General features: G+C 45.1%; 1 protein-coding gene across 1 annotated transcript in view; it reads right to left on the bottom strand.

The window, feature by feature from the left end:
- ELOVL5 (ELOVL fatty acid elongase 5) overlaps positions 1–27,211 on the bottom strand; it is a 66,003-nt gene that overhangs the window by 20,693 nt on the left and 18,099 nt on the right. Inside the window, 2 exon segments of the mRNA NM_001285628.1 lie at positions 2,127–2,314; positions 5,413–5,478. Coding sequence (NP_001272557.1) covers positions 2,127–2,314; positions 5,413–5,470 — 246 coding nt within the window. The 5' untranslated portion in view covers positions 5,471–5,478.

Genomic DNA, 27,211 nt, shown 5'->3' with positions numbered 1-27,211 from the left:
ACATTTCCCTGAAGTGAGGGGCCCAGGTGGGCTCCAGGATCCCTTTAATTTGTTCGGTTATAAAACTCCATAATTGTCCTGTGTTTTAGTATTCACTGGACTATAAGTGCTAAGAAAAGAAAAAAGGGAAAAACCAGTAGCTACAATAAAATTTAAAAGTTGACAAAAGATATGTTATCAGGATATTCCTGAAGGGTTTATGTAAGTACAGGAAAAAAAAAAGTCAGACAAAATAATCCAAAGTAAATATCATCTAATGCGGATACTAGGGTTAATTTTCAACTTGCGAATATCTGCTCTGGCTCTATTTTTATAAACTTGATTTAAGGATTATTGTCCCCTTATCCATAACTTCTCTATCTAAGTTGTGAGTTAAACATATTTAACCTCCTTTGTATATTTCCTACATCTCTATATTCAGGGCTTAGATACTGCTCAACATTTTCTAATGTTTCCACCAAGCTGTCGCAGAGGAAAAATTGGTACTTCCTATTACAACGCTCTTATTAATAGATCTCCCAAATTCAGTCACATGCAGTTGGCAGCAATTTACCCAGCACTTTCCTCCCCTCTTTACCAGTGAATTAGCTGTTTGAGAGGTTAAATTATGAAGCTGTGATTATATCTCTAGGGCTTGAGAAACATATATGGCAGATAACGTAAGTTCTATAACATTCAATAGTCTTAAATACTTTTTCTCTAGAATATTGCTATGTGTAATAATTAACTCTATAGGAGCCTTCGTAAGGAAATGGCTCTCTTATCTATCAAGTATGGGATAGTATGCGGTTCACTCAGACACCTGACAGCTCACTGCGGCTTTGTCCCTGGAACACAGAGATGAGCACAGGGCTGGGCCCAGGCCTGTCACTGCCCCTGCCTCCAGGCCCGCAGTCTCCATCTCGGAGGCTAATTAAACTGCTTTCACTCTAGAACAGGACAGAAAAGAAGCAAAAAAAGGAGTTGTAAGCATTTCACAGACTGTTGGCATAAAAGCAATGAGAACAGCATCTATAAATTCTTAATCATAAAACCTTTACCTTGCTTTATGAGATTTACGTGGGGGAACCTGACCCAGGCCTCCCTCTGTGGCTGTGTCTCTGACCATCAGACACAGTGCTTTCCACCAGCCCCTGCGTCACAGACCCCTGCACATACCCACACAGACAGACCCCCTCACAGCTCGAGGCTGGTGGGGAAATCACTGTAAGAGTCATATTAATTTCTCTCCTTTTCCTCTCCTTGGAGAATTTAAGTCACAATGAAAGGGTAACAATCTAAACAGGAGTACTTGAAAGTGTTTATATATGGCGTCATTCTCCGCCCCAGAGATTTAGGAGTAGTTTTATGCTATAAACCTCAACAGTGTAGTTCTGCTCCTAAAATGCATATAAATCGTGCTTATCCCAGAGAGAGCTTTCCTCTCCTACTTTAAAGCCTGACTGTACTGTCAAAACAGGAGGCTTATGTGCCGATCTGATGTTATCTTCCACTCTTACTTAAGCCTTTGAGATCATCAAATTTGGTTTTCAGCATCTTTGTTTTATAGCAGAAACAATCTGGCCTGAACTTACACAGACCATTCAAACCCTAAACACTAACCTATCTACTCTTCTCAGCTTTTTATAAAAATAACTTGTTCAATCTCCAAGCTGTTGACAGTGATCAGATCAAGATGGAGAGAGGCTGGCTGACCACAAATACACCAGACGCAGACTCTGCCCACTTCCTCCCCCGACCACCTCCCAATAAGAATCAGGCATTTATTAAACGCTTCCTAATAAAATGCTCACAGATCTGTTTTTTTGCATTTTGTTCAATTTCTACTCTGTATTTTGCTTGCATGAGAGCATTTCTGAAAATGTTTAATTTTGAGTGTAACACAAAACATACATAACAAAAGAATCAATAGCAAAGGTTTCTATTTTAGATATTCCAGAAGGCACATTTGTACAAATAACTCTAGTGTTTTGAAAAATCGATTTTAGAACATCCTCAAAACGCATTCCTGTACCCGTCCTCCCCTCCCCCACCACATCGCTGGCCTTCTCCACTCAGGCCTGAGATTCAGGACAGTGACCCAAGCACCCTGAAGCAAGAGGAAGCCGTGTCAGCCTCTGACTTACCTCAAAGAACATATAGAGAGACAGCAGAGTGAGTCCGAGGTTGTACACCACTAGAATCCCCCGGCAGGAGAACGGTTGCCTAGTCTTCATATATTTTGGTCCCAGCCACACGATTAGCAAGTACAGGATGGAGCAGACCAAGGTGGGGACGTAATTGTCCAGAAGAAACCATCCTTCTACTCGAGTATCTGGAAAATTGTAAAAGAAAAAACATTCAGTGATAATAAAGTAGATATAAAAATAATAACAATGCGCTTCGAACATGAAAACACTTTCTCTAACCACAATGTTCCCAAGCCAGAAAAGCAACTTGAAGAGGAACTGTGAGTCTTCAATACATAGGCTCAAGGCGAGGCTCGCATTCGTGTTCTAAACAATAATGTGCTACTATCAGGGGCTTTGCTAAATGACTTTTATAAAATCTGTTCTTAAGAATCTTAAAGAAAACAAGGAGAAAGCTCAGTTTTTCACTAACTGGATTGATTAACCAGGCTTGCTGAATTACGCATGGGTCAAGGAAACCCTAGAAGTGGCAATCTTTGAGCTCCGAAGCTCGCCATGTCAGCCCAGTGTCAGCCAGTCTGTCTGGCATGTGCAGACTCAGAAAACGTGCCACTCGGCCAGCTCAGAGATTGTCTCTGATTCAACAGGCCTCGTCTGCGGAATGCCATGGTCAACAGCAGCAGGAGCGATAACCTTTTAAAAAGTGAGAGTGAAGCGGCAACGACCGGATAAGAGCAGAGCAGAAGCGTGAGAGAGAAGACCTGCATTACTGATTCAAGGACATTACTGATGCTGGAAAGACCTCCTGCCTCCCCAACCCCTCCCCTCGGCAGGAAGGAGGGGGAAAAGGACAGTTGACCAGCCCTTTCTTTGACCTCCTGGCTCAGCTATCTTGCTACTCTCTCTCCAGGGCCCTCTCCCTTGACCTTGCAGGACAAGCACAGCTTAAGGAGAACATACGCCCACTTGGGGAACCACTGTCAGTCTCCTTTCTGGCAGACACCCTAAACTCTCCCAGTGTCTCTTTTTCTTGGCTTCAGAGGGAGACTCCCTCCATCCTCTGCCCACTGATGTTAGCGTGGTGGTGATGGTAGTTTCACTGATCCGTGCTTCTCAGAAGCCCTTTAGGGAAGTGGCTGCCCTTGCGAACTTATTAGTAACAAGAGGATGCTTAACACCTAATGTTCTCAGCTCTGGGCCTAACGCTGTCAATTCTGAGAACACAAGTTCCTATTTAGCAACTAACATCAGATCGTCATATATGTTTATGTGTACATAACAACACAAACACAATGATTGCACCTACGAAAACCTCCCATTTCCTTTTATTTAAAGCTGTTTTGCATCTTGCAAATTTATTTTAATTAAATTTAATTTTCTAACAGATCTTCATTTTCCTATGTCACCAAGTATCCAAGTATTTCCTGGGTGAAGCGAAGTTGCTCAGTCGTGTCTGACTCTTTGTGACCCCATAGACTGTAGCCTACCAGGCTCCTCTGTCCATGGGATTTTCCAGGCAATAGTACTGGAGTGGATTGCCATTTCCTTCTCCAGGGGATCTTCCCAACCCGGGGCTCGAACCCAGGTCTCCCGCCTTGTAGACGGACGCTTTACCGTCTGAGCCACCAGGGAAGTCCGTTTCCTGGGTGGCCGGCCCCAATCCCAGGTGGTAAATCCTTAGGGAGGCTAGTCAATCACGAAGCCCTAACCCACCCCCAGGGGACTGGTTCAGATGAGAGCATGTGGAGCCACTGTGGCCACTGAGCTCTGAGGAGACGACAGTTTGTGAAGTGCTCTGAGGAAGGGTTTTCTGGTTCTTAAAACCATGCAAAAGATTAGACTTTTTTTCCTCCTCTGGAGGTGCAGCCTGGAGCTTCAGCAGCCAATCTGTAACCACAAAAGATGGGGGGCCTGACCTGAGCACAGAGCTGCTGACACACTGAGGATGTAAGGTAGGAAATAGGAAATGACAAGAACAGGGTCCTTGGGTAACATCATAGAGCCCCTAGAATAACTCAGATCTCATGATGTTACTATTGCTGTTGTTTGGTCGTTAAGTTGTGTCTGACTCTCTGTGACCCCATGGACTGCAGTGCGCCAGGCTTCCCCGTCCTTACAACTGCTCAAACGCATGTTCACTGAGTCAGTGATGCCATCCAACCATATTATCTTGTCATCCCCTTCTCCTCCTGCCCTCAATCATTCTCAGCATCAGGGTCTTTTCCAATGAGTTGGCTCTCTGCATCAGGTGGTCAAAGTATTGGAGCTTCAGTCCTTCCAATGTAAGCTAATAATTTTTATTACAGTTTCAGCCATTTAAAATTAGAGTTTTGATCCCACAACACTGAAAGAAGGCATCATCCCAACATGAGCACAGACAGATGGATCTGGCTTGTTCTTTTCCAGGGCCACACAGTAATTTAGCTTGTTTCCCATGGAGCAAGTTTTGACAAGCAGTGCCACTAAGCAGCGTCCTTATACACATCTCTGCTGATTCAAAGGGCACGTGCATTTTAATTTCAACAGAAAACACAACTGCCCTCCAGAGAGGTTACCCCGTTTCTCCACTTCCTCACTATTATCACAGATGGCATAAGCCTTATTGCATCTCTGCCTGACTAACAGATGAAGTTCCTTTTATTGTTTTCTTTGTATTTTAAAAACCACGAGTCAAATGGAGATTCTAGCTGTTTAAAACCCTCTGGGAGCTTTCCTATGAACTGTTCTGTGAACCTCCCAAGTTCCCTCTTTACAGGTGAGATGTTAGAGATGACATTAGAGGAAGGTGTACTATTTGGAGCTGGCTGACTTGTCCTGAAGGACAATGAAAGATGAGGGTAAGAAGAGAGCTCAGGCACATATACTTCTCCAGTGATGTGACACACCACAAAAAGAAGTTAGAAAGCCCGTAAAACTATAGAACGGGAAGGCTTTTAAACCCCTATTGCAGCAGTGTATTTTGAAAATCAGATTCAGCTGGAGACTCACAAGAACTGAGCAATCCGTGCCACCAACAGTGGTGAAATCTGTGGTATGCTCAGGCTGCAAGCTTGCAACACAGTCCAATCTCCACTAAAGTCAGCAGAGGTTCCCAGCACCTGTGTCTCTGCCCCAGCAGTCAGGGGACATTGCACCTGTTCACGACTTCAGGACTCCAAGCCCCTGGTATCTAATCACTGGAAAATGAGCATGGTTTCTAGACTGTCTTCATGCAATATTCACAAGTTGCCTATAACAAGGAGTAGCAGGAAGGATGGGAGAGCAAGACTCAAAACCACCTTACCTCGGGGGCCGAGCCATGCCCGGAAATAGGTGCTAAGTGATGCATCGAAGTGCTCCATTTTAAAGCCTATTAAGAAAAGGAGACATTGATTAATCTCTACTCAAAATGCTTTCTGTAGTTTTGTTTTGTTTTGTTTTTCATAAAACAAGAACAAATTCTTTTCAGAGAAGACACTCTGGACAAGGTTAAGTTCCTCATGTTCAAACAACAACTTTGTTAAACTCACAAAAGTAATTTACATGCTAAGTTCTCATTTGAAAAGCAAAAGGAAAGACACAATCCCGTGAATTCATAAATAAGCGCCAGTTTTCTGTGCTTCTTTTCTCAGCTCCATAAAAATTCTCTCTGTGAAGCTGAAATCTCAGAGGGGAGAAGGACAGAAACGGATAGAGAGCAGGCAGGAGGAAAGTCCATCAGGGCAAACAGGACTGCCATGGGGAGGAAATGGTTCCTCTGTCGGGTGTTTTTATTAATTACTGTCCTAACATGCTTCACGTCCACAGCAAAAAATTCACACATTTAAAATGAAAAGAGGCAGTAAGAAAAATCTCATCATTCTGCTCCAACACAACCCCTCAGACCCACTGTCAGAACGAGCTTACTGGTCTCATTTCTTGGATATACTCCTGGAGGTCTCTCTCCTCTAAGCACAAAAGATGACACATGCTGAATGAGAGTTTCCGTAACTGTTGGTTGCAACCCATTAATATCAATACATGATCAAGCCAACTTTGCATTAAAAAGAACAAACTAATTATCATCATCAGAGTGCCCTGTCCTTAGGTAGGATGAATAAATGCTGCCATGAATCTTCAGTGTTACTGTACCATTATTTATGAGTGTGATGCAAACTACATTCTTACTGAGGTAAGCACAAAAAGAAAAAAGTTGGGAAAACATGTACGCTGAGTACTACGTGTAGTACGACATCCTGGAGATTGTCTCGTAACAGTGGTTAGAGACCTACCTCCATCTTCAAAGATTCTACAACTCACTACTTGCCCCCCATTTGAGGTTTACATTTACAAGTTAGCGAAGCATCTTTTCATCTGTGCATTTATTTACTATACGTTCTATATGAAAGTCAGGAGGCACATTTTTAACTGTCTTGGTCGTCACTATTATAGAAACAACCACAAGTGTTTTTCCTTCCAAGGGCAAAGGCAAAATTGGTCTCATCAACCAGCAGTTTAATGCAACGTCTCTCCCTTGGCTGGCCACACTGAAGCCTACGTCTTATCCTTTGCCTAATTTCACGGATAACTACCTTAAAGTAGTTTGGAATTGCCTAATGGATTCTAATAGTTACAACAACTGAGTCAACCCAGCCTGGTTGTGGGAGGTGCAGGCGTAGCCATCAGTGACATTTTGAAAGCCACAGGTACTAGTGTTCTGGCCCAACATCTGTCCTTCCCTGGGGGTGACTCAGGAGGTCACCTGGCAGACTCCTTTCAGCCAAGAAGCCACCAGCTCCCCACACAACCAAATGCCAACAATTAGACACGCCACCTTTGCCCCTCAGCAGTTACACAACCAGAGAAGCACAAGAGGCTGGCAGGGGGTTACGTGGTTCCATGTGGGCTCTTTATCGGACAATCTGGGCTTGAAACCCATTGTCTCCACTTACTATAATATGACCCTGGACCATAGGAGTTATTTAACCTCCAACCCGCTGCTGTTGCTGTTTAGTCACTCAGTTGTGTCTAACTCGCCTGCAACCGCACAGACTGTAGCCCTCCAGGCTCCTCTGTCCATGGAATTCTCCAGGCAAGAATACTGGAGTGGGTTCCCATTTCCTTCTCCAGGGGATCTTCCCGACCCAAAGACTGAACTTGCATCTCTTGCACTGGCAGGAGAATTCTTTACTGCTGGGCCACCACAGAAGTCCCTCCCATGTTCCTACCTGCAACATGTGGGAAATAATAATTGCCCCTTGGGGGCAAAAATTCCAGGCTGGGGCAGGAACACACATGCGTAAAATATGTAAAGTAATTGTTGGCATGAAAAAATAAAGCACGGTAAAGGGGATGGGATCGTGGAGCAAAAATTTCCTTTGGAAAATGAAGTTGCCACTTGCAGAAGGTAACCACAGAGCAAAGAGAAAGGGCACTCCAGTTCAAGGGCCGGCTGGGGGCAGTGGCCCGGAGACATCTGCCCCCCTCCTCCTGCCCACCAAGGTTCACAGAAATCAACCCCAAGGCGTGGGGAGCATGTGGCCACAGGCTGGCAGGAGAGGCGGCACCTTAGCTGTGCTCACAGCCTGTCCCCACATCCCCTTCACAGCGAGCTCCCCAGCTGCCCAGCCACTGCAGAACAGGACAAAAGGTCCCAGCGAGTGAACTCCTCCCGCTGGGCGGCCCGCCCCGCTGGATGAACTGGGCACTTGCTGAGTGGCCTGTGGGCTGAGCTGTACTCTTTTGTACTTTTCTAATAGAACAGGAGAGGCACGGGGCCCTGCCAAGCCCTTGACACAGTGCCTGGTGATTGGGGATCACGGGAACGGCATGACCCACTTTGCACAATCCAAGTGCACGGCCAGGTCTGCGGCCCACCCACCCACGGCAGATTCCCATCTTCTGAGCCACTCGTGGGCCGGGAACGTCACTTCACCACCAGAGTCATCCTACTGGTGGCTCCGGGCGAGCTGGGCCACGCAGGCACACAGCTGCTCTGGACAATCGTACTGGCAGGGACCAAGCCCAGGCACTGGGCCCATGCGAGAGGAGCTCTGGTCCTGAGCTCAGCAAAGAATAAGCCATTCTTTGATGTGACTGGTTCCCCACACTGAGATGGGAAAAGGGGATGTCAGTCCTCCCAGGAGGCTGACCATGCTGACACCAAGCCAAGCATCACCTCCCCACCCTCTTTAACCAGGAGTCCCTGGCACCCACCCAATCTACAGGGGCTTCCAGAACCACAGGTCATGACGGGGAGGGGTTGGATCCATTAAAGAAAAAAAAAAAAATCTAACCACGACAGTATCCAAAAGTTCTTCACCAGGTCAAGGGCCACACACACAAAATGATGATAAGGAAAACACGCTAAGGGTCGAAAACAGAGGTGGGTACATTAGAACAGATTTTGAAGAATCCCTCTTTTACGCACATTTTCCAAAAGACACTGTTGAACATTACTTCCCACTACCAAATTCTAGAGTGTTTCTGGTAACCATGTGGCTGTATTACCATTGTGTCTCACTGTACGTGCCTCACTAAGAAAAGAAATTACTAACTGGGGCTAGGAATTACTCTGTATTAAAAACAGGATGCGACAGAGTTCAGTGCACCTTCACCTAAATCGAGCATTAATCCTGTGACCCCGGGCAAGTTCCTGGCACACCAACTACGCATTTCAGGATTGAGGTTAGCCTCAGGCCTAACTTCAGGAGAAGTGTCAAAACTGCCAGAGGTCAGAAAATAAAAAACCTGGAAACAGCAGAGTACAAAAGGCCAAAATCCGAACCCCCTAAAGAGAGCCGGGCTCCTGTGGACGATCCATTTGTCCAGGAGTCAGCTCTGCCCAGGAGAAGTGCCAGGTGAGTCACCTGTGTGAGGCTAAACAAGCATTCTTTTTTCACTATGATCCAGAATCACACAGAATTTGCTGGAGGCTTGAAATAAGATACTACAAGTTTCCCAGCAAACCAGTCCGCGCCCCCCCGCCCCTCACTTTCCACTTGGCCCTGGAGAGGGACAACAAGCTGTGAGCAAACAAGGCGGAGGGGGTGGCCACAAGGGAAGGTGGCTGGGCTTAAAGAGAGCTGCTCCTGTCATGGTTCTTGAGATGCAGTTATGAGTCTCAGTTAGAGTGCAATTGCTAACCATCTTGGCCATTTACACCAGGAGCTGGAGAAAGCGAGAAAGCTGCTGAGCACACGAAAAGTACCAGGATCTTAAGGTAAATCTGCTTCAAAAGATAACCAAGATTTTTAAAAATTACTATAGGAAAGGAGGTTAATTTTCATAAACCCACAACTAGGCTTCTTGGTGACTCTAAAGCTTAGCAGTGAAGATTTATTTTCAGGGTCAAGCCTTGGTTTCTCTTGCTGCCAGGACAGTGGTACCAGGGAGCAGCTAGTCTGCTTTGAAAGCTCCCTTTTCTGTAAGAAATCAGTCAAGTCACACTGCTCTCGGCAGACACTTAACTACTGTTAACTTCCTCATCATGCCTTGTTCTACTTGTTTACTCATTTAGAATCTCACAGTCCAGCTAAAAATGAGTCAGCTAAGCCAAGCTTCCAGCTCCCCGGGGTCAGGAGGAAGTCTCCCTCCGCTTTCTATTCTCCGACCCATTCACCCCCTTAACAGTCCACTCCTGTTAAGCAGGCAGGGGAATGCTGTTCAGGTCGCTGCCAACAACACAAAACATTAAATGGTACTTTAATTTGGTAGTCACAACACTGTTTCTTGACTTTACAAAGGTTTTTCTCAGATGGAGAAAATCAGCTCAGGAGTGAGAGGAGGAAGCTAACCACACCTGCTCAGAATGTTCAAATATAAAACTATCCTAAAGACCCTCAAGGGGAAAAACATCCAAGTACTTCCAGATAGGAAAGCAAGTTGATGAGAGAATCCCTTCAGAAAGCCGGCACTTAAATAGATGTTAACTCCAGATTACATCCTGGCTTGGAAGAAATTATCCGCCACATCGACAGCAGCCTCCTCCCTCTGACAACTCAGGAATCTGTGCCTTTCCTCCTTCCCCCACAGGTTTCTCATACTTTCTTACCCTCGTTCTATGGGCACGTCCAACTCCTGTTAATGTTCTGATGGAGTCGTTTTCTCTGGCTGTGAACTGAGAAAGGACATGGCTCTGTCTGGGCTTCAGACAAGTCACTGCAAAGCTGGGGCACCACCAATTCCAGCTGCAGGTCAGCAGTGTGGTTGAAGGCTGAGGCCCTCATTCTGGTGCAACGGACAATAGAGGGGAAGCTAAGTGCTGCCACACTCAAGTATTCCCTTATACAAAAATTAGACAGGTTAGGGACTTCCCTGGTAGTCCAGTGGTTAAGAATCTGCCTTCCAATGCCAGGGCCATGGGTTCGATTCCTGGTCAGGGAACTATAATCCCACACGCCACGGGGCAGCTAGAGAAGCCGGCACACTGCAAAGAAAAATCCCGACTGCGGCAACTAAGACCCATCTAAATCAGATAAGTAAATAACTATGAAAGCTTTTTTTAAAATTAAAAAAAAAATTAGGTTAAAAGGGAAGCCCCCTCCATTGTCTCCAGCTCCTTGGCTGGCCACCAGTTAACTGAAAAGCACTATTCTAACCATTGCTGGAGAAGGATATTCCATTCTTTTAAAGTGGTGGAGGATCACCCAGGGGCTCTGTTCTTAAATGAATCATCTGTGGTCCTTCCTCCCCATTCTGTGTTTATGCTCTTTCCAAGGCCCAGGTTAGACGTCAAATGATTCCCCCCCTTGGCCTCTGGTAGCTTCCAGGGGGTATTCTTATTCACAACTAAAGAATACAACATATTATCAAAGTTCTTCTCCTACTAGAAACCCCACCCACCAACCCACTTACCCCACAAGCATCTGGAGAAGGGTTCACTGTAGAAAATTACTCTTGGATGACTTAATTTTCATTTGAAATCAGAATAAGACAGGTGACATTTGGCTTGGGTTGAAGCACACTGTCATTTAGAAGACAAAGCAAATCTAGACACAGAAAACCCCCTGCCGGTGGATACAGACCGGACTGCTGCAGATGGGTGGAGAGCTCCGCTCCCCTGAGGAGCTTAGATAACAGAAACTCATCAATCCGCACAATGCTGAGGGGAGACAAGGCAAAAGGTCAAGCGTCGGGATCAGGTCGTCTGGTGACTGATTTTATTTCTGTGTTCCCGGTGATGCTGAGAACGACTGCCCTTCATGCCCCCAGTCACTGGAAAGGCAGCTGACTCACTAAGTTAACAGATATTTAACAAGCACCTACTGTGTGCTAAGCAATGTATGCTTGCTAGGAAAACGGCAGAGATGGACATCCCTCTGCCCTCCTGAAACAAAGTGGTAAGCAGTGTATTCACCCATGATGCTTGGATAAGAGACCCTAGAAATTTCTGGTGGCTCAGATGATAAAGAATCTCCCTGCCAATGCAAGAGACCTGGGTTTGATCCCTAGCCTGGGAAGATCCCCTGGAGAAGGGAATAGCAACCCACTCCAGTATTCATGCCTGGAGAATTCCACGGACAGGGGACCCTAGAGGGCTAGTCCACGGGGTTGCAAACAGTCGGACACAACTGAGCAACTAAGACACAAGACCTGTTTGGGAAGTCAGTGGGAAAATGGTGGCAATTCACCTTGGCCTCATCTTCAGATGCCCATCATTACTTTCACTATCTTAATCAGTGATAAAATTACAGGCTGACGTTTAAAGTGCTGTGACTGTCAGTCACCCTGTAATTATGTGCTCATTTGTTCACAATCCCCATTAAACTCCAAGCTCTTCAAGGGCAGAACCTCTGGCCTTCTCATTTGTATCTTCAGAGCCTGGAGCTATGCCTGACAGACTGCTAATTCCTGGCTGAAAACATGAATGAATAAACCCACATCTCAGAATCACCTAGAAGCTTTAAAAAACAAACTTTTCGGGGACCCACTTCTAGAAAATGATTTAGTGGTCAAGGGACTGAGAAATTTTTTTTTTTTTTTAAGTTCCTTCAGTAATTTTGATGAGTAACCTTCTCTGGGAACCACTTCTGTGTATATAAACTGGGCTTTTGGACACTAATGAAATCTGCAGCCGACAGTATCCATATTACGTATTACAATGATAGTCTAGACTAGGACAGTAGTCAAGGACAAAATGTTTTTGATTCCTACAAATTAAGTTACAACTCCCTGTTTGTTCTAGCTCTACCAGCAGGAGCAGGGGATGGGGTGGGGAGGTCATCTCTAAGCCCATTAAGTTAGAGGTCAGTTATATTTTAAAAACACAGTATCACGTAGCATATATACCATATAGTCAGCACATATTAAGTAGTGTAAAATCCTTGTCCACTCTGGAATGCTGTTATAAAGAATACTCCCCGGTAGTAGTTGGTGGTTGTGGTTGTTCATGTCCGACTCTCTGCGACCCCATGGACTGTAGCCCATCAGGATCCTCAGTCCATGGGATTTCCCAGGCAAGAATACTGGAGTGGGTTGTCATTTCCTCCTCCAGGGGATCATCCTGATCCAGGGACTGAACCCAACTCTCCTGGCAGTGGATTCTTTACCACTGAGCCTCCAGGGAAGCCCTTAACCAGCACTTCCCAGGCTGACAGGTGTCAATGGTGGCCAGGTCTGCAAAGCTCAGCCAGGGAGCATCTGCCTTGCTGCCTGTGACCCCCAGCAGCTGTTCTCGGCACAGGATGTATTCAGTAACCACGTGCCTGGTCACACTAATCTGGGTAATACCAAGGTGTCACCGAGTGGCTGCCAATGCCAGAACTCACGGCACATACCTGCCCTCAGCCGACTAGACATACTACCTGGAAGGACGAAAGGTGGACAATGGGAAGAATCTGGACGCTGGCCGAGTGGTGGGCTCAGGCTCCCTTATTGTCAGTCCTATACTCAGACACTTCTGATCGGTGTCATTTCCTGGATTAGAGGACTGAGGTGTCTTCACATCAACTTGGCATCTGCGGAAGGCAGCCCCTAAGATGGTCCCCAGCGATCCCCTCCTGCACTGGACCGGGGCTGTGGGTGTGACCAGCGGAATACAGCAAAAGGGATTGTGTGTCCCTTCTGGGATGAGGTTATAAGAGCCACTGTGACTGGCATTGTGGTCAGCACGCTGCTCAGATGACTAGCTGCTCCGGGGGGCGCCAGCTGCCCTATCGTGAGCCATTCTGCTCGGGGGCGGGGGGTATGCACAAAGAAACCGAGGCCTCTCCCAGTGACCGCCCCATGAGTAAGGAAGTGGACCCTCTGGCCTGGGCCTGCTGGTGACTGCGGCCCCACAGCCAACTCATCACAGAGCCTGAGCCAGAACCACCCAGCTCAGCCTCTCTGGGCCTCCTGACCCTCAGAGACTGTGTGGGATAATAAATGTCTGCTGTTTTAAGCTGCTGAATTCTGCAGCAACCTGTTACTTAGCAATAGAGTAAACTAACAGGTCAGTGGGGGTTAGAGGGGGTGTTTCAAAGCCAACTCCCCTTTCCCTTGCTGATTTTCCTTCTGGTTACCACACTCAACTGAGGCACCAACTAGAAACATGGCCCTAACACACACACACCGACACACACACACACCTTGATTTAACTAGAACCTGGAAGGAAATGAAAAGGCTTGTATACTCTAAAGCACAGAATCTGGTTATGAAAAGAGTATAAAACTTTCATTGCTAGTCTGAAGCTTGACAGACAAGGAATCTAACATTTATTATCTATTACACACCCAGAATTTCAAAGGCTCAGTGGAGACTTATCCCCATTTTTTACATGAGGAAATTAAAGTTCAGAGACTTTGAGTAACCTGGCCAAACAACAAACAGATCCATTTAGTTATCTGCAGGTTTATATGACTTAAAGCAGCCAGGTGTCCTAGTTTATTGGAACTTGGTTTCCTGGGACTCAATATGAGGGAAAGAAAAAGGCACATTAGGATAAGAGTCAGTTACTCTACTATGTATGAATCTTGTGCTCTCTGCAAACCACCACACAGCTGAATTTTTTTTAAAAAGTACTTCTTAAAGCTATCATTTTGACAGCTTGTGATCTGCAATGAATTTTGAAATGTCACCAGTGAAAATGAAAACCACAAGCCTTTCTAGCCTTTAATCTCACAGGATCCAAGAAAGACTTTTTTCCCGCAAAAAAGTAAAACAATTACTGTTATGATAAAAGCCAGCAAGGAAAATTTTCAGCCTGAGTTTCTGCAATTGGGTCCACAGAGGATGAGTAGGCAACGAGACTCACCACATCCAGCCTCCTGGGCCCTTGAAGATATGCACCCAGGTCAGGTGCTCTGGCATGAGGTGCAGGCAGGGCCACAGTCTCCTCTTCCTCTACACAAGCCCAGAGAGAGCCTGCTGACCCCACTGGCAAGTCCTCTACTAGCAGTGCCCAAGGGATCCCCCTACGTGGTAGGTCAGGGGCTACCAGTCAGCAAGGCAGTACCATCCCAATAGCTCTGGTCCTTTCACTTTTAAAAAGATCCATGTAACACCCACCAGAATGCTGTAATCATAAACAAAGTTGTCGGTGAGGACATGGAGAAACTGAACACGCATACATCATTTGGGACTGTCAAATCATACATCTGATGTGGAAAATAGCTTGGTGGGTCCTAAAAAAGTGAAACACAGAGCTACCATATGACCCAGTAATTCTACTCCTAGGTAAGCGCAGAAGAAATGAAGACAGATGTTCACATAAAAACCTGCACACAAATATTCACAGCAGCGATATTTAAAATAGCCTCACCAAAAAGGTGAAACCCCAATTTCCACCAACTGATGAATAAATAAAAGGCGATATTGTATGTTTTTCATTCGTAAAAAGGAATGAAGTACCGATGCATGCTGCAACACAGACGAACCTTGAAAACATTATGCTAAATTACACAAGTCGGACACAAAAGGTCACATATTATACGATTCCATTTTGTAGGCAATGTCCACAATAGGCAAATCCATACAGACAGAAAGTGCACTAGTGGTTGCCAGGGGCTGGGGAGAGAAGGATGGGAAATAACTGCCCATGTGTATGGGGTTTTTGAGGTAATGACAATGCTCTGGAATTAGATGCACTTAAAACTAAAAATAAACATTAAAAAAACAGAGATATTTTTAAAAAGCCTTAAAATTCTGCATTCTCAAGCTCACTTGTAGAAATCCTTATACTAATAAAATAAAAGCAGAAGTGCATTAGGATTTACTTATACGATTGTCATCAGTGATAGCAGCAGCAGAAAAATTGGGGGGACCTTTAAATTTAAATATCCATCTAAAAGAAATTTGCTAAATTATGGGACAGGCACACAATTAAACAGTATGTTGTTATTAAAATGAAGCTCCCGGGCATTTATCCCACAGAAAAGACTGACGCTCCCACAAAAGCCTGTACATAAATGCTCAGAGCAGCTTTATCTGTAACCGCACCAAATCAGAAACACCCAAGGTGGTCCTCAAAAGGTAATTAAACAAACCCTGGGTACATCCACATCAGGGAATACTTCTCAGCAACAAAAAGAACACATTGCTGATACACGTTAACAACCCAGATGAATCCCCAGAGAGCTAATGTGAGCGGAAAAAAGCCAACCCCCTTATATAACATTTTTAAATGACAAAATTACAGAGATGGAAAAAAGATAAGTGGTTGCCAGGGGTTAGAGATGGAGTGAAGGCAGGAAAGAAGCGGATGTGACTATAAAAAGGCAACATGTGCGGATAGAAACATTTTACTTCTTTTCTCTAACAATGTCAGCAACCAGTTGTGGTACCAAACTACAGTTCTGCACCATGCCACCAGGTAGAAGGAATTAAGCAAAGGGTACTTGGGCTCTAGAATCTCTGTGTTATTTCTTACAACTGCTTATCAACCTGAAATTACCTCAAAATAACAAATCACATTTTTTAAAAAAGATCCACAAAAGTGAGCAAAAACAACAACAGCCCAGTAAGCAATCGACGTTTTAAAAAATTCAAACACCTCCCTCGCACCGCCCACTGACACAGAGTTGTGACCTTCTGGCATCCTAAAAGTTTCTGCCAGAAGGGAACAGTGTGAATTATGACCTCATTCATGAAAACTTAACCTTTCACCTAAATGTTGGAGTTCCCAGTACTTTAATTTTCATATCTGTCTAATTTAGTTTTCCAATATGATTTACCCAGACTACGCAGGTGATGGGAGTACTATTTGAGCAGTTTAATGTTTTTTTTTTTTTTTTTGGCAGTGCCTCTCGGTATATAGGATATTAGTTCCCTGAGCAGGGATTGAACCTATGCCCCCTGCCATGGAAGGATGGAGTCTTAACTACTGGACTGCCAGGAAAGTCCCCAGTCTAATGTTCCGACTAACTTCAAGGGACCATACCTCTCACACAGGGTTGTTTTCCGAGAGTAAGAAAATCATTAAGCAAGCCAAATAAAATCTTCCCAAATAAAATCAAAGCTTTGATGATTTGGGGGCATTCTGTGATCCTGAAGAGTTCTAGAGTCCAAATTCTGAACATCCCATCAAATCTAACAGAACCATGGATGAAAGCAGGCATAGATATAACTAGGATACATCTGTAAATCTATTATGCTTGTCTGGTTTAAATACGAACTTCATGTCCTCCGTTACTTCTGTGCCATTTTCTATTCTCCTACACAGAACACAGAAAACTTTAGGTATCAATATAGTTTCGAGTTGTCACATTCTAGATGCTTTTTGATTAAAATATCAAGAAAAGCTTATTCCATTATGAAAAATAAAAACTGCTTTCTTCTATCTCTGGGGCCATTTTCTTGTCAATCCAGTGAAAAGCACAAAGCGGTGAAGAAGCACTTTTATCAAGTGGAGGAGTCCTACCGTTCTGGGATCCCAGTTTCCTGGGTGTGTGCGGTGTAGGTGGCAAGCCCTATCCTGCAGGGGGCCCTGGTGTCCCTGGATGGGAAGGAGGCTTTGACACCCACAACTGCCCAGAGCACAAACACCGGCGAGCAAGGGCTGTGGGGACTTCTGTAACCCTCTCTGGAAATTCTCCAGCAAGATTAGATCTCTTCCGAGCAAAGCTTTTCTCCTTTTCACCAAGTGCTACTTTCAACGATTGTGCCACTGTGTTTAAAACCCCCTTGGCGACCATTAAAAGTGAAATACAGAGAATGAGGCCCTAAGGTGATTCCATTTTAGTGGAACTCCAAGTATTTCAGCAAGTCACATGAGTGTAACTGAATATTCTGACTGGCTAAGAACAAGATTTTCCCTTCATTTCAATTCTCCCCAAGTAACAGCATTCAACTCCAAGCCGTCATAAAAGTCATTTTGCTGTAACAAAATGAAGATTCAGAAGCCAGTGATTGGATTAGCATGAAGTCAATTAGGTGCCCACCTACAGCCAGAACATGGAAAGCGAGGCACTAACAGGTCTGAAAGTGAAAATGAAGGACACAGTTAAGGAGGAGAAAAACATATTTATGTATAGAACTTGCAAGACATCTTTCCAGGAGAGCTCAGTCAGGAAATTTCAAGAAAAGAATTTAGGCGGTAAAATGGCACACATTACTATTTAGCAACAGGCCTTTCATGGGCATCAAATGTGTTTAAGGAATCACGGTAAAGGCAGCGATAGGCAATGTGGTCCGTTGATCAGAAATCGAGCTATTGTCTAGCTGGAACTCAACAATCTTAGCTCATTTAAAAACACAAATGTTCCAAGACAAGACATTTAACTGGGGGGGAAGGGACAGATATAAAAGAATACATGATATCCTACTTTGACCTGGGAAAATTATCACATATTCCTAGAAAGAACCAAATAAATGCACTTGAAGAAAATTAATAGGACTACAGAAGCAGTGACATGTTGAAAATGTATTATGGCTTTTTCCAATGATGATCTTCATATACATGAACAATTTAATATATACCCTTAGGTTGGAGAAGGGAAGGGAGTGTGTCTTGTTAGCTCAGACTGCTATAACAAAAATACTATAGACAGGTGGTTTAAACAACAGACCTTTAATTCTCACAGTTTGAGGCGCTGGCAAGACCAAGGTCAAAGTTCACTGAAACCTTTCCCAAAGGCCTCACCTCCAGATACCATCGCACTGAGAGTTAGGGTTTCAGCATATGAACCATGGAAGGGAGGGCGGGGGTGGAACGGAGGCACACAAACATTCCGTCTGTAATAACAAAGAGGTGGTTTTAAGAGATAAAGGGAATGACTGTTTACAGAGTCTAAAGAAAATTGCTACTTTTAAAAAACCTAGCCTCTAAAGTGAATCATTTTCATTCATTCACTCCCTCAAGTTATCAAAACACATAATCTCTACTTTACAAAAGGGCTGCGTTCCAGATAGTTGATGTTCTTGCGTGCATCCTCAGTCGTGTCCAACTCTCTGAGACCCCGTGGACTGTAGCCTGCCAGGCTCCACTGTTCATGGAACTTTCCAGGCAAGAAAACTGAAGTGGGTTGCTATTTCCTTCTCCAGGGGATCTTCCCAATCCAGGGATCAGTCTGTCTTTTACGTCCTCTGAATAGGCAGGCAGATTCTTCACCACTGTGCCACGCTGAGCAGCCCTGTGATCCAGATGTTAATTTATAAACTAGTCATCTGGCATTTGGAAAATTCTATTTTCTGTATTCTATTTTCCATAGAAATTGTGGTATTTGTAGCTCTAGACCTTTTGGGGATTCCACTCCAATTGTAAAAATATGATTAAAGCAAAAGTTAAAAAAAAAAAAAAAAGGTGACCTCTCTATCCCCAGATGACAGAGAGTTTGGGTAAAACTGACAGAGTCTCCCCACATCCTAGGAACCCTCAATTCCCAAATTAGGAGCCCTAGCTGTAAACAGATCTCCAGATGGGCCCTAAACTAATACTGAACTGATAATGAAGTGCCAACTAGTCCTACAAGAAAAAAATCTCATGAAATGTGTGTGTCATGTGGGTTATTACCTTCTGGGTTCTGACACTTTCACACTATAGTATGATCTTCGGTAGGCTGTACAGACTTCAGTTTATTGATCTATAAACTTATGCAATAATGCCTTCATCCCACAGGATTCTTGTGAGATTATAAGAGACACTTGGGGGCAATGCATGGGCATCTCAATTCAACTCCAAGCTGTCAAGACACACGTGGCAGCTGTTTTTATGATCATCAAACATACATTCACGGCATTCTGGGAGGGACAGGGACACGGACCATAGGACAGTACAGCCGCCTCCAGATAAGTCAGAGTCTCACAGGAGAGAGAAGAGGTAACTAACAAGCTGAAGGAGATGCCCTGACAAAGGATGTGCAGATTCTACGCAGGGACCAGTGGGTCACAGGGGCACGTGTGAGGCTTGCCAGTGGGAAATGGGATGGGAGGAGGAAAGAGGAAAGTGAAAACCTATGTTGGAGAAGCAGGTAAGAGTGCTAGTGTTTGCTTTTAAACTGGGGGTGGGTGGAAGGCTGGAAAGAGGGTGATTATCAAGGCTGTCAGAAGACTGCCACAATAGTTCACGCAGGAGATGGAGGCACCGTGAGGCCATGGCAGGGGAGGGAATCAGGCAGGGGCCACAGGAGAGATGGCAGGAAGGCGAGGTGAGGGAGAGGAGGAAACCCACGGGTTCTGACTCTGCACCCCACAGGCAGGATAGTCAATGAGTCAGGGAGCACAGAGTCATAGGGGCGGGGGGAAGGGAAATAGGGAAATTCTGAGGATCTTAGAAATGTGCTGTCAGCTACTAATTATATTCATCACAGACCCATCGTGCCTGCTGAGTCAGGAGGCAGGCCGCGCACTGAGTTACTGAGTGCAAACTAGTGAACATTCTCTGTAATGACATGTTCTCTTGTAAGAAAAGTCTGCAAGATGAACTGGGCACTGAGTCTGTCATGTTAAGTATAAGAAGTTCAAGGTTAAATAAGCTAGGACCTAAGCCACACATGTGTTTAGGGATTTGTGCTCTTGCTAAGAAAACACTAAGCCAGCTATGCTCTAACCTGAATTACACACTTGAGGGAGGTTGAATTATTTAGCAAATTGCTATTTCACTCCACTAAATGGTGTGCTAATGACTGCTAACGAAAAAGTTTTCCAAAGTTACTCCCCCATCCCATCTCTCCAAAAGAATCTGAAAGCCACTTAGGACAGCCCAGCCCACCTTTTCAAATGATTTTTCTTATTTTCAAGTCCTTTTCTCTGAAGAGCAGCATGATGATACTAATGGCAACTAACAGTCCTTACTATGTGCCAGTCATTCTGCTATAATTGTACGAGGATGGCCTCACTTGACCCCCACCAGCATTTTCCACATCCCCTTCTCACAGGGGAGTACACTGAGGCGGAGGGCAGTTAAGTCCTTTATCCAAGGTCACGTCCATAGCAGGCAGACTGACTCCAGAGGCTGTTCTTTTAACCATCACTCTAGTTTCTATGTTACAATAAAAATAAAAAAGGGACGTTTATTGCAGAAACTTGAAAAAAATCGAAGAGGGCTTTTTTTGGGGGCGGGGGAAGGGGTTTATTTTAAAGTAGAAACAAAAAGCCTCTGAGAGTGTAGCAAAATCTACATCCCTCTTTCTGCCATTTACAAACAGAGTGACCTTGAGCAAGTCAACCTCTGAAAGCCTCAACTGCCTCACCTGAAGTATTCCCTTCAAATGGAAGTGCAAATAATACCTAATTGGATGAAATGGTTAGTGTATAGCATTTAGCACAGAGCTATGGTGTTGGAGAAGACTCTTGAGAGTCCCTTGGACTACAAGGGGATCAAATCAGTTGATCCTAAAGGAAATCAGTCCTGAATATTCATTGGAAGGACTGATGCTGAAGCTGAAACTCCAATACTTTGGCCTCCTGATGCGAAGAACTGACTCATTTCAAAAGACCCTGATGCTGGGAAAGATTGAAGGTGGGATGAGAAGGGGATGACAGAGGATGAGATGGTTGGATGGCATCACCGACTTGATGGATGTGAGTCTGAGTAAGCTCTGGGAGTTGGTGATGGACAGGGAAGCCTGGCGTGCTGCGATCCATGGGGTCGCAAAGAGTCGGACATGACTAAGCGACTGAACTAACACTACATAATAAATATAGAAATGAAATACAAATATATTTCACTGTTTTCTGGGCTTTAACAAAGCATATACCTGTATAATCTTGCATTTCAACACTGCAGCAATTACTTTCTTCATAAATCTAATCTAAGCTTCGGAGTAATGTTTATATAAATGCTTTCATTATTCCATTATCAATCATTTAGTCTGTTTCCAAATCTTTAGCATTCTTAAATAACATTGTGACGAACATCTTTGCACATAAAACTTTAATTGTGTATTATTTTCTTGAATGAGATTCCCAGAAGTTGGCCAATTATGTCAAAGAGTCTTCATATAATATATCTTGCAAAATTTCTTTCCAAAACACTTTCACCTATTAATGTTCCCACCTGCAGGGAATTTGTGAGTAGTCTATAAAACTGCATACTGGCCAGGACTAGGTAATGTTATGAAGGAAAAAGAGGTGTTTTTTTTAGTCTGATACAACATGTTCTATGTTATTAAGAATATAAATCATACAGAAAGCCCAATAGCTGAAGAAACATCGAATATATGTATGTAGTCACTTCTGGCGAATGGTTGTAAAGGAAAAATAATAAATTCTGTGCATCATCTACTTTCTGAAAGATTGATTTGTGTATGGAAGCTGGTATTTAATTGGTCACTTAAGTTTTTCTGGGCTTCCCTGGTAGCTCAGTTGGTAAAGAATCTGCCTGCAGTGCAAGGGACCCAGCTTCGATCCCTGGGTCGGGAAGATTCCCTGGAGAAGGAAACGGCAACCCACTCCAGTATTCTTGCCTGGAGAATCCCATGGACAGAGGAGCCTGGTGGGCTGCAAGCCATGAGGTTGCTAAGAGTTGCACATGACTGAGCGACTCACACAGGTTATTAGTAAATGGAACTTGTCTGCATTCCACAAAGATCCCCCCTTAAGGCCAGGAATTCAGTCTAGCTAATAATTTTTAAACCAAGGAAGCATGCATCTTACACACACAATAGTAATCTTGCATTTAACAAAGTACACACCAAGTGTTTAAGTATCTATTTTGCCTAGGGACATGGGCTATTTCTTAAAAAACAGAATCTACAAACCCAGTCACAAAGGAGCCCTACAGAATATCAGTAAACCCAGTTCTAGTAACAGAGGCTCATAAAACTAGCTTTTAAAAAGCCAAATGTTTTCTGTGTTTAAGAACTTTAAGTAAGATAGTGCTTCCAGGTGGTTTTTAACTGTGTACATAACATTCTGGAGAGGACAGGCCATTGTTTGCTCATTAGTAGCCAAGCCAGCCAATTCCGTTTATGTCATTAGTATTATTGTCAGTAAAAAGCATCATAATACAGCTTTTTTTTTCCCAAATCCCATGTGGAGGCACTGAGTCAGCAGTCAGAAAAATAGCTTGACTTGCTCACAGAGAAAGTCCCCATGCATTTCACAGGATACAAATGAGAAGCCCCAAGGAGTCCCCTTACCCACACCCAGAACAAAAAAGTTGAACCCAAAGCTTCAACTGAGAATCAACCAACTGCTACTTGCATCGTAAAAATCCTCCTGACGATAAGTGGGCCACCCTTGGGGAAAAGGAAGCCCCAGTGAAAGAAAACTTCGACCCACAAAATGTCAGGCGGGCATTGGGATAAGCTACCCCAAGTCTAATAGGATGAAACAGCATTAACTCTGGCCTGATTTGTTCCAGGATCAAACAAACCTTGGATCATCACAGACTGTAATGCCTCACTAATGAGTTAAAAGGATTTCATTACAAAAATCATAATATTCTTCCTTTAGAGAATCCCCGCCATCAGGGTGGTAAGATCATTAAAAATAAAAAATACAATGATGTTCATGAGAGTAGTAACTGACACTGAATACTCAATGTGTTTAAGTGTCACTCCAGGCACCCTGACATGCACCACCTATTTCAAATTTTTGTAACCTTGTAAAGGGTCTTTTGCCCATTTTACAGAGGAGGAAACAGAGGCTCACACACTGGAGGGTACTATACATGATGACAGAGCCTGTACTTGCTTCAGAGGATACAAACTAAGTTCTTAACTACTGCTCAAACTAAAATCAGACTAAGTTTACCTTGGCAAGGAAAATACAAAAGGGCATCCAAAAGCCACCTTCAAATACGTGTAACACACTGCTGGGTTCTAAGTAACAAACTAAGGTTTTGTAAGGAATGATTTATGCCCGAGGCATCCTAACCACCAAGACAGAGGTGTGCAAAGCAGAATGTCACTGGGCCCATGGTTACGACACACCTGATTTTGTTTTTCCTCCCCATTCAAATGAACGAGAAAGAAGTTTGGTGTCCTGCACGCAGCATCAGTGCGGTCCTATTAAATCTTATGTAGCAAACCTGCTTAGAAATGATAGAAAAGCAAATAAAAGTGATAAAGTAATTTCAGTGAGGCTATGACTGAAAAAAATCTCACATGGAAACTTCTGGTTTGAGTGCCCTGAGGGATAACATAATATGGAATGAGAAATGTGTCTGCCATGTGCAGCCCTGGTCGGTTTCTAGAGCCAAGATGAGTAATGAATCCTCAAATTTCTTTAAAATATTTTTCCAGTAGTCATGTACAGATGAGTTGGACCATAAAAAAGGCTGAGCAACGAAGAATTGATGCTTTTGAACTGTGGTGTTGGAGAAGACTCTTGAGAGTCCCTTGGACTGCAAACAGATCCAACCAGTCCATCCTAACGGAGATCAGTCCTGGGTGTTCATTGGAAGGACTGACGCTGAAGCTGAAGCTCCAATACTTTCGGCACCTGATGTGAAGAGCTGACTCACTGGAAAAGACCCTGATGGTGGGAAAGATTGAGGGCAGGAGGAGAAGGGGACGACAGAGGATGAGATGGCTGGATGGCATCACCAGCTCAATGGACATGAATTTGAGCAAACTCCGGTAGATAGTGAAGGACAGAGAAGCCTGGCGCACTGCAGTTCATGTGGTTGCAAAGAACTGGACACAAACTTAGTGACTGTGTGTGCCTAGACGCTCAGTCATGTCTGACTCTTGTGACCCCACAGACTGTAACCTGCCAGGCTCCTGTGTCCTTGGGATTTTCCAGACAAGAATACTGGAGTGGGTTTCCATTTCCTTCTCCAGGGGATCTTCCTGACCCAGGAATTGGGTCTCCTGCATTGCAGGCAGATTCTACACTGACTGAGCTATAAGAGAAGCCAGACTTAGTGACTGGAGAACAACAAACAAAAACAACGACACATATAATCAGTTATGGATCTATCTCTAGATATTACACCAACTGATGCAATTAAAAATATGCTCGATTCCACAACTGTCCAGTCTACTAGAACAAGGATATACAGGTAGAAGATATAAAAAATAAAGACACCTACAGCAATGAGTTTGGGATAATGATCTAGTCTTAGACCAAGAGAAAAAGCTGAGGAATGCTCTATTGTCAGATCAGCATGTTTCCATCTACGAAGAGGATCAAGAAACAGTAGAAATAGCTTGACACAGAAGAACTTTCAGAGACGTGCAAACAGCAGAGATAGCCCGTGGGATATTACATAAATAAGCACTTTCCCTCAAAGGCTGGGAGTACAGATTAACCTGAGGCCAAGGACTATTTTTTGGACACTAATAACCCCATTCCCTTGAAAAAGGTAGAAAGGCACTATGCTAAAGGTTGCCAGGTCTCCTGACTCTGTTCTGCCCCCAGGCCCAGTTTCCAAGGTAAAGATCCCAGCAGGGGGTTGATTTCTGTCAGGAAGTTTGGTGCCCAGCTGGTCCTTCAGGATGCTATGTGTGTCGCTCTCTATTTACTCCTGACCAACCTCTCAGGGGTTTAGGGTCCTGTCCAAGAACAAAACCATGCATGGAGAAAAACTACAGCACCGAAGAATCATTCGGGTATTACTCTTCAGAACAAATTCTAGATTAAGATAGCCATTACTGCATCACAAACCAGGCATATGATACTTACATCCAAATGTCAAACCTTATCTATTCCAGTGCCCACATCTTATTTATCACAGGAACTGAGGATAGGAGCCCCCTGTGGATTGGACAAGCATCCCAGCCATTTATATACACTCTTCTTGATGGAGGGGACTGGGAGGAATCCACAACTGTCCAGTCTATCTGGAATCACATACATGTAGAAAATTAAGACCACAAGGAGCCTGGTAAAAGAGAAGCAGCACCAGAGGGGTGAGCACAGAGGGGAGGAGGGAGAGATCTGGGGCTGGGGCACCCAGGGAGACGTCCGCAGAGGAGTGGAGCTAGGACCCATCCTTAAAAGAGCAGTGGGAGTGGTCAGGCCAAGGGATTTGGGAAAAGGGCTTCCCTGGTAGCTCAGATGGTAAAGAATCTGCCTGCAATGGAGCAGACCCGGGTTTGATCCCTGAGTCGGGAAGATCGCCAGGAGAAGGGATATGGCAACCCACTCTAGTATTCTTGCCTGGAAAATTCCATGGACAGACCATGGGGTCGCAAAGAGTCGGACACAACTGAGTGATTAACGCTTCGCCTCACTTCATGCCAAAGCAAAGACACGATCCAAGAGCAGAGGGGAAAGGGGGCTGCGACGTCCTGAGAAGGATGAAGCGGTCACATGGGCTATGATTCTGCCTTCACCTGAAAGCTGACAGCAATGATTCAAAGCATACTGAAACATGTGAACGCTCTGTAAATGTTAAAGGAATTGATTCTCGGTGGAATCGGGGCAGACTTCATACAGGTGGCATGGGGCCAGGTTATTAAGGGTTAACAAGTCAAAGACCTAGGAGGCCGAATGTGGATAGCTGTTTCAAGCTGAAGCACAGCATGCAAGGAGGAGTGGAAGGATACAGGGGGTGAGTGGCGGTGCACCTGGGCACCACCACCATCTCTGCGTGCGCTGATGCTTCCCCCTGCGCCTCACACACATTTACCTCTCCCAGCCGCACGACCACCCCTGACCGTGTTCTTCCACCGGCTCTCCCAGATGGCCAGTCTCAGCTATCCACCCTGTTCCTGCCGCGCCCTGCCCCCTATCTCCGCACTGCACCAGAGCCACCAAAACCGGCAGGCCAACTACTGCCTGAAGCCTCTCAACGACTGTGCCCCTTGTTCTCTGCAGACAACCCACAACCCCTCATTTGCTTAGGGCCCCTGCATCACTGGCTCACCCCGGCTTCCAGCCCAAGCCTGCCCTCCCCGCCCTGCCCTGCCCTGCCCACGGCCCGACCACACCCACCTCCCGCCACCTTCTCCTTTCTGCAGGCAAGCCCTGTGCAGGGTAAGTTCCCTCTGCCTCCTGCCCTTCGGACCCCTACACTCACCTCTACATAAAAGTCCTCACTCAGAGAAATCTCCCCTGACTCCTCTCCCCCAAAGCCCCAGGCTTGGTGAAGCTCCTCTGCACTCGAATCACTGCCCAGATGCGATCAGCCCTCGAGGGCAAGGTTCACATGGAGGACAGCTTGGCGCTGGGCCCATAATAAGGTGGGATGGATGAGTGGTGCATGGTCGCTGGGCTCAAGAGCAGACTGGGGACAAGATGGGAAGATTTGAAAGTCCTCTGACCTTCATGTCATTGGGCAAAGACAGCCTGGTTCTGCGTGGCCTCGCTGGCAACACTGTGGTCTCCATCACTGCTCCCAACACCAACCAGGGCAGCTGACTCAGCTTTAAGACCTTCATCAAAGGGCAGCAGCAAAAAAGGCTGGGTCTGCTTTCTAATCCCCTGCTTCTGGGTGTGTGAGAAGCCCCCAAGCCAGCAGAACTGCTTCGTCACCCAGCTCGGAAGGGAAGGCATGGCTTCCACCTCACTGGCTCAGAAGTGCGGTCTGTCCACTGGTTCACGCAGCAGGCGGGACAGTGCCCTGGTCTGTATGTGAAAGACGGTCCCTTGCTACAGATGGGCTCTGACTTAGGTTCCCAAATTTATCCCGGTTAGAAACAGGACACTCCTGCCCCTCTCAAGGGAGGTTCCTCCCCACCCACTCTTCCCTCTTTACCCCACTGGCAGCCAATTTACTGGTGGCGATTACCATCACCAGATCCAGAACTTCGATGCCTGCCCCCTCCATCCCAGTGCTGGCTCCTGGGGTGTGTCTTCAGTCAACCATCCCACA

This window comes from Capra hircus, chromosome 23 (assembly GCF_001704415.2).
Source record: "Capra hircus breed San Clemente chromosome 23, ASM170441v1, whole genome shotgun sequence".
In the NCBI taxonomy this organism is placed as follows: Eukaryota; Metazoa; Chordata; class Mammalia; order Artiodactyla; family Bovidae; genus Capra; species Capra hircus.
This window is presented reverse-complemented; position numbering and strand designations above follow the sequence as displayed.